This window comes from Zophobas morio, unplaced genomic scaffold, assembly GCF_036711695.1.
Source record: "Zophobas morio isolate AGI-343-1 ecotype UQ-CSIRO unplaced genomic scaffold, CSIRO_AGI_Zmor_V1 ptg000038l, whole genome shotgun sequence".
Classification (NCBI taxonomy): domain Eukaryota; kingdom Metazoa; phylum Arthropoda; class Insecta; order Coleoptera; family Tenebrionidae; genus Zophobas; species Zophobas morio.
Window position 1 is genome coordinate 2059049 of NW_026972143.1, and position 13868 is coordinate 2072916.

Here is a 13868-nt window from a genome sequence, read left to right on the forward strand (position 1 = left end):
TATCTTTGCGGCCTATGGAAATACGGCCTATAAGTACATTATCAAAATGATGGCTGTTGAGTGCTTTTTAATGACCTTTTTTTCAACGTATCATAGAAATATTTTTTTTTCCTTTATCGTACTATATAAGAGAATGTGGACTTACTTTATTTTCATAATATTTCATCCCTCTACGAACGTACAAATGAATACCTTTTGGTTCGTAATTTTCACTTGTAAGTAAGACTAATTGTATATTTTTATCCTCACATTTTCGTTTATAATTCCAACTTTTTTGTTGTTTTTTTCATAAGTGTTTGCAAACTGTGCAGTCTAATTTTGTTGTAACTTCTAAATACATACGCATTTTTAGGTTTTTTAGTGGCGAATCAAGCGTCAGGTAACAAATCCTTTTGTTGATTTTTCCGGTTTAAAAAACCCTTATATTTTCAGAAAATTCCAACACTTGGAATTATTTAGATCAGGGTGCGATAAATTCACAAACTAAAAAAACATTATTGTCAACTAAAAACGATTTTAGCAAAATGGCCAGCAAAATTTTGCTCCGAGGGACAAAACCAATCCCCGATAAACATAAACCCCAAAACCACAAAACCCGCAAGGAGCGAAGCTTTACACTTCAACGAAAAATTTAGCGAAAAACTGAAAGCAAAAATCCTTAATAAAGACTACACAGGTTTAGCTGGTTCAAGTCCACACCACTTTTTAATTTTGTAAATTTATAGTTGTTGTACACTTAGACGACGCTTCAATACGGGCAGAAATTTCGGGAGGAGGTCTGAATAGCAGTTACGCGTTTATTCGATTTGGTTTTCAGTGGCCATCCCAGCACACAATTAACAATAAAAGGTAAACCAAGCAATCAGAACAGAAAAAAATCAACTTTAAAAAAGATTTCCTCTAGAGATTAATGTTGTTCTTTATGCTTTAAAATACGGAGATGCTCGAACCGCTTTTAACAAGAAAGATGGATTTGTTGTGCTTAGCGCATTTTTTGAAGTACGAAATTGTATTAGAGAGTGACTTCTTCGACAAGTCTTGTTTTCTAGATATCTGAACAGTCTAATCCCGTTTTTGACACTCTAATTGACGGAGTTCCGAAAATTGCGTCTAAAATGAACGGCGAACCGGTTCCTCTTCAAGACCGTATAGTTCTTAGAGATTTTCTGCCGAATGATGGGGTCTATTTTAAATATTTTGGATCGTCCACAATGCCCAACTGCGAGGAAATGGTAACTCTTTTTGTGTTTCAGAACCCTTCTAAGATATCGCCTTCTCAGGCGAGTACCACGTGCAAATATTTAAAAAACAAAATAGAACTTTTTTACTTTCAGTATTTCGCTTTGGTTAACATCAAAGATGACATGAATCACACTGTGCTTTTTAACAACAGAAATATTCAAGATCTGAACGGAAGAAACATTTTTAGAAGCGCATAAAGTAGACGTTGATTAATGATTTGTTGAAAGTAATCTTTCTTATGTTATTATGTTTTTGGGAAATAAATAAAATAGCACCAGGGAATTTTAAGATTCTTCTACATTCTTTAAAAAAAGACAATTGAACAGTTTTATATCTTAGCAAGTTCTAGCCCCGCCCACCCACCCTGTATTTTCTTAGAGACTATGTGATTTGCCAAAATTAGTCGTATCTTGGCAAATGCTAGGCCCCCCCACCCGCCCTCTATTTTTAGAGGCTATGTGATTTGCCAAAATCAGTCTCATCTTAGCAAGTACTAATAAAAAATGAAAAACTGTAAAATTAAAAACTGAGATCTCCTGAAATTGCTGATCGAAAAGTTGCAAAATCTAAAAATTGAGACAATTTACTAAAAATTAAATTGTATTAAAAAAATGTAATCCTAGATTCTATTATTCATCAATATAATCCACCTTCCATTCTTCATAGCCAATAAGAATGAAAGATCAAAATGAAATAGGGGTGGGTGGGCGGGGTCACTTTTACTCTGTTTTAAATCTTAGATTCTACAACTTGTCAAAATAAGTCAGTGAAATAGAGAAAAGAGGTGTGCGGGGTTGAATTTAGCTTTTCTCTGACGAGTCTTATAAGCAAACAGTAGCCCCGCCCACCTACCCCCTCTTCATTTCAATGACTACTCTTAATATTCAGTTTTATCTTATCAAGGAATAGCCCCGCCCACCCGCCCGGTATTTTCTTAGAGACTATGTGATTTTCCAAAATTAGTCTTATCTTGGCAAATACTAGGCCCGCCCTGTTAGTTATATTAGGCACGTGGAACGAAAACACGGACAACAGTTAACACATTTATTATACAAACACAAGTAAATATACATTACAGTGGACCACCGACCAGCCATTACTGTGACGTTCGTCTTCGTCATAGTTACGTCATCGCTGGCGTAGTCGCGCAGATTACCGCGGAACACGCGCTCCATCTATGTTTTCTAACAAAAAAGTATAAAATGAAAACTTTGAACTTGAAAAACTGAAGAAACGAAAAAGTGCAAAATCGAAAAAACGAAATATTGTGAAATAGAAATATTAAAAATGAAAGAAATCGGCAAATCGAATAATTGAGAAATACAAAGAATGCTAAATTTAAAATTTAAAACTAGGAAAATCGAGGAATTGAAAAATTAAAAATTGAAAATTTGAAAAATTTTAATAAACAAAAAATTATAAAATCGAAAGAAACATTGAAAAATTAAAAGAAATGAGAAAATGAAAATTAAAAAATCGAGGAAATGAAAAATATACATGAAGAACTTGAAAAATTGAGAAAACATAACATTGAAAAATCGAAAAATTAAAAATTATTGAGAAACTGAAAACTTGAGAACTTGAAAAACTGAAGTGAAATTTTTCAGTTTTTGGATTTTTTAATTTTTCGTTTCTTCAGTTTTTTGTTTCTTCAATTTTGGATTTTTGCAATTTTTCTAGTTTTATTTTAATTGTGTAATAATAGTTATAATTAGAAAAAATCAGTTTTTCAATTTTACGACTTTTGAATTTTTCCGTTTTTCAATTACTGGATTTTAAAATTTTTTCATTTATTCGATTTTAAAAAATTGAAAAACTGAAGAAACAAAAAAATGAAAAATTGAAAAATGCAAATCGAAAAAATCGAAGAAACGAAAAATTGAAAAATTAGAAAACTGAAAAATTCGAAAGTTGAAAAATCGAAAAAATGAGGGCACAAAAAATGGAAAATTCCAAAAAATTAAAACTGTGAAACTCGAGAAAAAACAAGAAAAATCTGTAGTCGATACTTTTTCTCCTGAAGACGAACTGGAGAAAATATATTGAAGTCGAAAAATTGAAAATTTTCAAATCGAAAAATTGAAGGAACGAAAAATTTGGAAAAATTTAAAATGAAAAATCGAAAAATTGTTTAGATAAAGAAAATAAAAAACTGAAAACAAAAATTGTGAGTCGAAAATTTTGCAAAAATTAAAACTCCAGAAATTTTAAATCGAAAAATTGCAAGATCTAAAAATTGATAAACAAAAAAAAAATGAAATATATAAAAATCGTAAATCGAAAAATTGAAGAAATGAAAAATAGAAGAAACAAAAAATTATAAAATCGGAGGAAACATTGAAAAAATCAAAGAAATGAGAAAGCAAAAAATTGTGATATAAAATCGGGAAAATGAAAAATCGAAAAATTAAGAATTGAAAAACTGAAAAATTCTAATGTCGAAAAATCACAAAACTGAAAAATTGCAAATCAACAAATTGAAGAAACGAAAAACCGAAAGTTTGGAAATTGAGAAATTGAAAAATTGAAAAAATTCAATTTGAAAAAAAAAATTACAAAGCGAAACCTTGACAAATTGAAAAACTGAAAAAATAAAGAGGATAAAAAACGAAAAATTGTGATATTAAAAAATTGGAAAAACGAAGAAAAAGGAAAAACGAAAAATTGTGATACGAAAAAATTGGTCGAAGGTAAATAGATCCAGAATTTTAAAAAAATTATAAGATTTGATTTTGCGAATTTATTTATTTTTTATGAAGGATTTATTCAGCAAAATTTCGAGATTACGTATTCAATTATTGTTTGGAAAGGGATAAACGAATAAATTTTGATTACCGGTTTACCATGATTGCGATAACCTTATGAAACGTTTGCAAGATTTCAAGAAGTTTCAAAATTAATTTCCAAAATGATGTTACATAATTTTGTTTTTTTTTCACAAAAATCTGGATGTCTCGGGTGAAAATTCGGAACACGGATTAAAATCAAATTTACTGTTGTAAATCCCATTGGTATTGGATATGGTCAGCCAATCGGTCTAAGGTTATTTCGACAGAATTTCTCTCACCCCTAAAGTACAGTCGAACAAATATTTTTTATTATTCTTGAAGACTCCTATGAGCTAAAATTAATACATGTATGGATTGTTAAAGTACAAGTGAAGAAGCATCATATGCATATATATTGTAGTGAGTTTTCCATATAAAAATTTTAACAAGCACATATATGTCAAATTTTCGGGAATTAAAAATGAGTTATTGTTTTTATTATCGAACAAATGTTTTAGTGCAGTGCTCATAATAGCTCAAGTGAGTATATATGCAGTAGATAACTAACTACAAATGTAGCTTCTAATATCCCACCTAATATATATATGCATATCAGTGGCGTAACTACCGGTGTTCCATGTGTTCGCCGGAACACGGGCCCGCACATGAAAAAAAAATTCAGTTTCAGTTGTTTTATGAAAACTTTCGTATTTTCAAAACTATTTTAATTTTGTACTTGTGGTGCTTTTTTGGAATAATAAAATATATCTGATGTATGTTACAACTAGTAGAAAACACTGGACACTGCGAAATTATTACAGAATGAGAACCTAGTACCTGCACTAGTTTCACTGCAATTATCACAACATGTTTCACTTCTTTTAAATACCTCTTATTCCTCCTTTGACAGCTTCCGTTGCTTACGTTGTTTAAACGGTTAAAGTTACGTAAAAATCATGTATGATGGAATTGTTCCCTTCTAAAAGTTCTAAAAAGTCTGCGACAGCATATATCTATCTTTTAAGGTCGACTCAGTATAACCTTTTTTATGGTAATGAAATTTGGTCTACAATAATCTAATAGTATAAAATTCTGGTGTCACAGTGTTTGTAACCAAACTCCTCCGACACGGCGTGACCGATTTTTATGAAATTTTTTGTGTATATTTGGTAGGTCTGAGAATAGGTCGTAAACTATTTTTCATACCCCTAAGTGATAAGGGTGGCCCACCAAAATTTTTTCTTTAATTTTTTCTACAAAATTTGTATTTTTATTTTTTTAAGATTTGGCATCAAAAAATACATATAATCCTTAATTTTCACCCTTCTATCACCAACTCCCATTTTTTAAGAACGATATGAGTATCTTTGCTTTCATTCACAGATGCGCAATAGGGTTGCAAGATGGCTATTGAATATAATCATTGTCGTAGGATAAATTTTTATATTTATAATTTATAATTTAATTTAATTGTATTTACATGTATTTATTTTAATTTAATCTTTTATGTAACTACCAAAATATTCACTAGAAATGCCAAAACAACGTTTGCCTGGTCGGTTAGTTTCTAATATGTATAATTGTATCTGTTTTCATTCAGTGTTTCAGGTAGAATGATTTTAATAAAACGTAAGCCCCAATTGCAATCTACTCATACTTTACTCATTATACTCGTAGTTTTAAATATTTTTATTTCGCTGTTTATTAGGGGCCCCACAGAGTTCTAGAAGACAGGCCCGCAGTTTGATTGTTACGCCACTGATGCATATTATTATTACATACAAATTATACATGTAATTACGGTATCTTTGTTGCATGTGGAAATACGGCTTATAAGTAGGTACATTATCAAAATGATGGCTCTTGAGTACTTTTTATTGACCTTTTTTCAACGTGTCATAAATTAGTTTTTTATCTTTATCGTACAATATAAGAGAATGTGGGCTTACTTTATTTTCATAATGCTTTATCCTTCAACGAACGTAGCAATGAATACCTTTTGGTTCGTAATTTTCACTTGTAAGTAAGAATAAATGTATATTTTTATCTTTACGTTTTCGTTTATGATTCCAACTTTTTTGTTTTTTTTTTTCGTAAGTGTTTGCAAACTGTGCACTCTAATTTTGTTGTAACTTCTAAATACGACGTATTTTTAGGTTTTTTAGTGGCGAATCAAGCGTCAGGTAACAAACCCTTTTATTGATTTTTCCGGTTTAAAAACCCTTATATTTTCAGAAAATTCCAACAGTTGGAGTTATTTAAATGAGGGTACGATAAATTCACATAAACTAAAAAACATTTTTGTTAACTAAAAACGTTTTCAGCAAAATGGACAGAAAAATTTTGCTCGGAGGGAAAAAATCAATCCCCCATAAACATAAACACCAAAACTACAAAACTCGCAAGGAGCGAAGCTTTACACTTCAACGAAAAATTTAGCGAAAAACTGAAAGCAAAAATCCTTAATAAAGACTACACAGGTTTAGCTGGTTTAAGTCTACACCACTTTTTAATTTTGTAAATTTATAGTTGTTGTATACTTGGACGACGCTTCAACACGGGCAGAAATTTCGGGAGGAGGTCTAAATGGCAGTTACGCGTTCATTCGGTTTGGTTTTCAGTGGCCATCCCAGCACACAATTAACAATAAAAGGTAAACCGAGCAACCAGAACAGAAAAAATCAACTTTTAAAAAGATTTCCTCTAGAGATTAATGTCGTTCTTTATGCTTTGAAATACGGAGATGCTCGAACCGCTTTTAACAAGAAAGATGGATTTGTTGTGCTTAGCGCATTTTTTGAAGTACGAAATTGTATTAGAGAGTGACTTCTTCGACAAGTTTTGTTTTCTAGATATCTGAACAGTCTAATCCCGTTTTTGACACTCTAATTGACGCAGTTCCGAAAATTTCGGCTAATATAAATGGCGAACCGGTTCCTCTTCAAGACCGTGTAATTCTTAGAGATTTTCTGCCGAATGATGGGGTGTATTTTAAATATTTTGGATCGTCCACTATGCCAAATTGCGAGGAAATGGTAACTTTTTTTGTGTTTCAGAACCCTTCTAAGATATCGCCTTCTCAGGCGAGTACCACGTGCAAATATTTAAAAAACAAAACAGAACTTTTTTACTTTTAGTATTTCTCTTTGGTTAACATCAAAGATGATATGAATAATACTGTGCTTTTTAACAACAGAAATATACAAGATTTGAACGGAAGAAAAATTTTTAGAAGCGCATAAAGTAGGCGTAGATTAATGATTTGTTGAAAGTAATCTTTCTTATGTTATTATGTTTTTGGGAAATAAATAAAAAAGCACCAGGGATTTTTAAGATTCTTCTACATTCTTTAAAAAAAGGCAATTGGACAGTTTTATAACCTAGCAAGTTCTAGCCCCGCCCACCCACCCTGTATTTTCTTAGAAACTATGGATTTGCCAAAATTAGTCTTATCTTGGCAAATACTAGGCCCGCCCACCCGCCCTCTATTTTTTAGAGGCTATGTGATTTGCCAAAATCAGTCTCATCTTAGCAAGTACTAATAAAAAATGAAAAACTGAAAAATTAAAAATTGTGATCTCCTGAAATTGCTGATCGAAAAATAGCAAAATCTAAAAATTTAGACAATTTAGTAAAAATTAAATTGTATTAAAAAAATGTAATCCAAGATTCTATTATTGATCAATATAATCCACCTTCCATTCTTCAGAGCCAATGAGAATGAAAGATCAAAATGGAATAGGGGTGGGTGGGCGGGGTCACTTTTTATGTGTTTTAAATCTTAGATTCTACAACTTGTCAAAATAAGTCAGTGAAATAGAGAAAAGAGGTGGGAGGGGCTGAATTTAGCTTGACGAGTCTTATAAGCAAACAGTAGCCCCGCCCACCTACCCCTTCTTCATATCAATGACTACTCTTAATATTGTTCAGTTTTATCTTATCATGCAATAGCCCCGCCCACCCGCCCGGTATTTTCTTAGAGACTATGTGATTTGCCAAAATTAGTCTTATCTTGGCAAATACTTGCTCCCCCCCCTCCCCCAACCCGCCCTCTATTTTTTTAGAGGATATGTGATTTGCCTAAATCAGTCTCATCTTAGCAAGTACTAATAAAAAATGAAAAACTGAAAAATTAAAAATTGAGATCTGAAATTGCTGATCGAAAAATTGCAAAATCTAAAAATTGAGACAATTTAGTAAAAATTAAATTGTATTGAAAAAATGTAATTCTAGATTCTATTATTCATCAATATAATTCTTCAGAGCCAATAACAATGGAAAATCAAAATGGAATAGGGGTGGGTAGGCGGGGTCACTTTTTACTGTGTTTTAAATCTTAGATTCTACAACTTGTCAAAATAAGTCAGTAAAATAGAGAAAAGAGGTGGGCGGGGCAGAATTTGGCGTTTCTCTGACGAGTCTTATAAGCAAACAGTAGCCCCGCCCACCTACCCCCTCTTCATTTCAATGACTATTCTTAATATTGTTCAGTTTTATCTTATCAAGCAATAGCCCCGCCCACCCGCCCGGTATTTTCTTAGAGACTATGTGATTTGCCAAAATTAGTCTTATCTTGGCAAATACTAGGCCCGCCCACCCGCTCTCTATTTTTTAAGAGGTTATGTGATTTGCCAAAATCAGTCTCATCTTAGCAAGTACGAATAAAAAATGAAAAATTGAAAAATTAAAAATTGATATCTCCTAAAATGGCTGATCGAAAAATTGCAAAATCTAAAAATTGAAACAATTTAGTAAAAATGAAATTGTATTAAAAAATTTAATCCTAGATTCTATTATTCATCAATATAATCCAACGTCCATTCTTCAGAGCCAATAAGAATGAAAGACCAAAATGGAATAGGGGTGGGTGGGCGGGGTCACTTTTTACTTTGTTTTAAATCTTAGATTCTACAACTTGTCAAAATAAGTCAGTGAAATAGAGAAAAGAGGTGGGCGGGGCCGAATTTAGCTTTTCTCTGACGAGTCTTATAAGCAAACAGTAGCCCCGCCCACCTACCCGCTCTTCATTTCAATGACTACTCTTAATCTTGTTCAGTTTCATCTTATCAATCAATAGCCCCGCCCACCCGCCCGGTATTTTTTTAGAGACGATGTGATTTGCCAAAATTAGTCTTATCTTGGAAAATACTACCCCCCCCCCCTACCCGCCCTCTATTTTTTAAGAAGCTATGTGATTTGCCAAAATCAGTCTCATCTTAGCAAGTACTAATAAAAAATGAAAAACTGAGATCTCCTGAAATTTCTGATCGAAAAACTGCAAAATCTAAAAATTGAGACAGTTTAGTAAAAATTAAATTGTATTAAAAAAATGTAATCCTATATTCGATTATTCGTCAATATAATCCACCTTCCATTTTTCAGAGCGAATAAGAATGAAAGATCAAAATGGATTAGGGGTGGGTGGGCGGGGTCACTTTTTACTGTGTTTTGAATCTTAGATTCTACGACTTGTGAAAATAAGTCAGTGAAATAGAGAAAAGAAGTGGGCGGGGCTGAATTTAGCTTGACGAGTCTTATAAAAAAGCAGTAGCCCCGCCCACCTACCCTCTCTTCATTTCAATGACTACTTTTAATATTGTTCAGTTTTATCTTGTCAAGCAATAGCGCCGCCCACCCGCCCGGTATTTTCTTAGAGACTATGTGAATTGCCAAAATTAGTCTTATCTTGGCAAATACTTGCTCCCCCCCCAACCCGCCCTCTATTTTTTTAGAGGTTATGTGATTTGCCTAAATCAGTCTCATCTTAGCAAGTACTAATAAAAAATGAAAAACTGAAAAATTAAAAATTGAGATCTCCTGAAATTGCTGATCGAAAAATTGCAAAATCTAAAAATTGAGACAATTTAGTAAAAATTAAATTGTATTAAAAAAATGTAATTCTAGATTCTATTATTCATCAATATAATCCACCTTCCATTCTTCAGAGACAATAACAATGGAAAATCAAAATGGAATAGGGGTGGGTAGGCGGGGTCACTTTTTACTGTGTTTTAAATCTTAGATTCTACAACTTGTCAAAATAAGTCAGTGAAATAGAGAAAAGAGGTGGGCGGGGCTGAATTTGGCTTTTCTCTGACGAGTCTTATAAGCAAACAGTAGCCCCGCCCACCTACCCTCTCTTCATTTCAATGATTACTTTTAATAATGTTCAGTTTTATCTTATCAAGCAATAGCCCCGCCCACCCGCCCGGTATTTTCTTAGACACTATGTGATTTGCCAAAATTAGTCTTATCTTAGCAAATACTAGGAACGCCCACCGACCCACCCGCCCTCTATTTTTTTAGAAGCTATGTGATTTGCCAAAATCAGTCTCATCTTAGCAAGTACTAATAAAAAATGAAAAACTGAAAAATTAAAAATTGAGATCTTCTGAAATTGCGGATCGAAAAATTGCAAAATCTAAAAATTGAGACAATTTACTAAAAATTAAGTTGTATTAAAAAAATGTAATCCTAGATTCTATTATTCATCAATATAATCCAACTTCGATTCTTCAGAGCGATTAAGAATGAAAGATCAAAATGGAGTAGGGGTGGGTGGGCGGGGTTACTTTTTACTCTGTTTTAAATCTTAGATTCTACAACTTGTCAAAATAAGTTAGTGAAATAGAGAAAAGAGGTGGGCGGGGCTGAATTTAGCTTTTCTCTGACGAGTCTTACAAGCAAACAGTAGCCGCGCCCACTTACCCTCTCTTCATTTCAACGACTACTTTTAGTATTGTTAAGTCTTACGGTGACAAATACTAGCCCCGCCCACCCGCCCTCTATTTTGTAGAGGCTATTTGATTTGCCAAGATTAGTCTTACCTTAACAAACACTAGCCCCGCCCACCCGCCCTCTATTATTATAGAGGCTATGTGATTTGCCAAAATCAGTCTCATCTTGGCACGTACTAATAAAAAATGAAAAACTGAAAAATTAAAAATTGAGATCTCCTGAAATTGCTGATCGAAAAATTGCAAAATCTAAAAATTGAGACAATTTAGTAAAAATTAAATTGTATTAAAAAAATGTAATCCTAGATTCTATTATTCATCAATATAATCCAACTTCGATTCTTCAGAGCCATTAAGAATGAAAGATCAAAATGGAGTAGGGGTGGGTGGGCGGGGTCACTTTTATTCTCTTTTAAATCTTAGATTCTACAACTTGTCAAAATAAGTCAGTGAAGTAGAGAAAAGAGGTGGGCGGGGCTGAATTTAGATTTTCTGTGACGAGTCTTATAAGCAAACAGTAGCCCCGCCCACCTACCCCCTCTTCATTTCAATGACTACTCTTAATATTGTTCAGTTTTATCTTATCAAGCAATAGCCCCGCCCACCCGCCCGGTATTTTCTTAGACACTATGTCATTTGCCAAAATTAGTCTTATCTTAGCAAATACTAGGAACGCCCACCCGCCCTGTATTTTTTTAGAAGCTATGTGATTTGCCAAAATCAGTCTCATCTTAGCAAGTACTAATAAAAAGTGAAAAACTGAAAAATTAAAAATTGAGATCTCCTGAAATTGCTGATCGAAAAATTGCAAAATCTAAAAATTGGGACAATTTAGTAAAAATTAAATTGTATTTAAAAAATGTAATCCTAGATTCCATTATTCATCAATATAGTCCACCTTCCGTTCTTCAGAGCCAAGAAGAATGAAAGATCAAAATGGAATAGGGCAGGGTGGGCGGGGTCACTTTTTACTGTGTTTTAAATCTTAGATTCTACAACTTGTCCACATAAGTCAGGGAAATAGAGAAAAGGGGTGGGCGGGGCTGAATTTAGCTTTTCTCTGACGAGTTTTACAAGCAAAGAGTAGCCCCGCCCACCTACCCCCTCTTCATTTCAATGACTACTCTTAATGTTGTTCAGTTTTATCTTATCAAGCAATAGCCCCGCCCACCCGCCCGGTATTTTCTTAGAGACTGTGGTTTGCCAAAATTAATCTTATCTTGACAAATACTAGGCCCGCCCACCCGCCCTCTATTTTTTAGAGGCTATGTGATTTGTCAAAATCATTCTCATCTTAGCAAGTACTAATAAAAAATGAAAAAGTGAAAAATTAAAAATTGAGATCTCCTGAAATTGCTAATCGAAAAATTGCAAAATCTAAAAATTGAGACAATTTAGTAAAATTAAATTGTATTAAAAAAATGTAATCCTAGATTTTATTATTCATCAATACAATCCACCTTCCATTCTTCAGAGCAAATAAGAATGAAAGATCAAAATGGAATAGGAGTGGGTGGGCGGGGTCACTTTCTACTGTGTTTTAAATCTTAGATTCTACAACTTGTCAAAATAAGTCAGTGAAATAGAGAAAAGAATTGGGCGGGGCTGAGTTAGTTTTTTTCTGATGAATCTTATGTGCAAGCAGTAGCCCCGCCCACCTACTCCCTCTTCATTTCAACGATTACTCTTAATATTGTTCAGTCTTAAGATAGCAAGTACTAGCCCCGCCCACCAGCCCGGTATTTTCTTAGAGACTATGTGATTTGCCAAGATTAGTCTTACCTTAGCAAATACTAAGCCCGCCCACCCTCCCTCTATTTTTCTAGAGGCAATGTGATTTGCCAAAATCAGTCTTATCTTAGCAGCTACTAACAAAAAATGAAAAACTGAAAATTACAAATCGAAAAATGGAACAAATGAAAAACTGAAAAATTAAAAATTGAAAACTCTTGCAATTGTATTAAAAAAATGTAATCCAAGATTCTATTATGTATCGATATAAAGTCCAACTTCCGTTCTTCAGAGCCAATAAAAATCAATGATCAGAACGAAAAATGGGTGGGTGGGCGGGGCCACTTTTTATTTTGTTTTAAATCTTACAATTCGACAACTTGTCAAAAGAGAATTCAATTGAAGTACAAGTCCAAGAAATCTCCTAATTAGAACCATTCGTCAGTAGAAAATCATGGTTATGTGGGTAGACGACGAAACAAATAAAAAAACCGCAAGCAGTCTATTGAATAATTTATTTAATGATAATAATCATAATAATAAAGTGATAATAAATAGATAATATCAATATATTACATTCATAGTAATTAAATCTTTTTACAATATCGTGAAATGAATCCACTAACAAATTTACAATTATGCTAAATCCCATAATGCACTCGCTAAGTACAGGACATCTAACACTTAAAATTATCCTCAAATTTATTTATAATCGACAAAATTCGCAGACATTGTCCTTAACTTTGTACAGTTGTCATAATTTAAAGCCTTCGACTATATTACGTCAGAGAAAAACCTCAATCAAACAGAAAAAAGAATCGTTTGCCTCAAACTATCGATTGCTTCACAATACTATACACAACAATGATCCTTTTTGAGTCGAAAACAAAACCAAAGAAAAAGTCCAACTCGTTCCGAATCGTGGCATCGGGGGCGGCGCGGCCGCCCCCCTCCCCCTGCAAGCACGCAAAGCAAAATAGCGGCGGCGACATCTAGCCTTTGGTGGTGGCGGGTCCGCTGCCGGCGGGCTGGCCCCCTGGCGCCGTGGCCGGCGGGTTGGCCGCCGCGCCTCCCCCCGACAACACCACCTGCTGCGGTGGGTACGGCTGCGGGGGGGGTGCAGCGGGTTCGTTCGGCATGAATTTCACTATAAAAAGGCGGGCCATTACTGAGGGCGGGGACGGGAGGTGACACGGGGCGGGGCGTGCGCGGGAAAGGGCGTGACCAAACATCTTTAGTGTGTATGATCTGTCTGTCTTTCAAATGTTAATGACTGTCTTTTTTTTCAAATATGATGATTGTATGCAGAAATGTGTGCATGCACTTGTCTCGTCGAGTGTCGAAATGTCAAAATGTAACGGCATGCTTAGATTTTGGTGGGTTACCTGCG

At 33.8% G+C, this 13868-nt stretch overlaps 1 protein-coding gene across 2 annotated transcripts in view; it reads right to left on the reverse strand.

The window, feature by feature from the left end:
- Positions 1 to 12979: 12979 nt before the first annotated feature.
- The window catches only part of LOC135140103 (neuronal synaptobrevin), a 31527-nt gene continuing 30638 nt past the window's right edge, over positions 12980 to 13868 (reverse strand). The window contains exon 5 of one of the 2 annotated variants that reach the window (XM_064070516.1): positions 12980 to 13625. In XM_064070516.1, coding sequence (XP_063926586.1) covers positions 13471 to 13625 — 155 coding nt within the window. In that variant the 3' untranslated portion in view covers positions 12980 to 13470. The remainder of the gene's footprint in view (positions 13626 to 13868) is intronic. The other variant, XM_064070518.1, reaches the window with a different exon arrangement.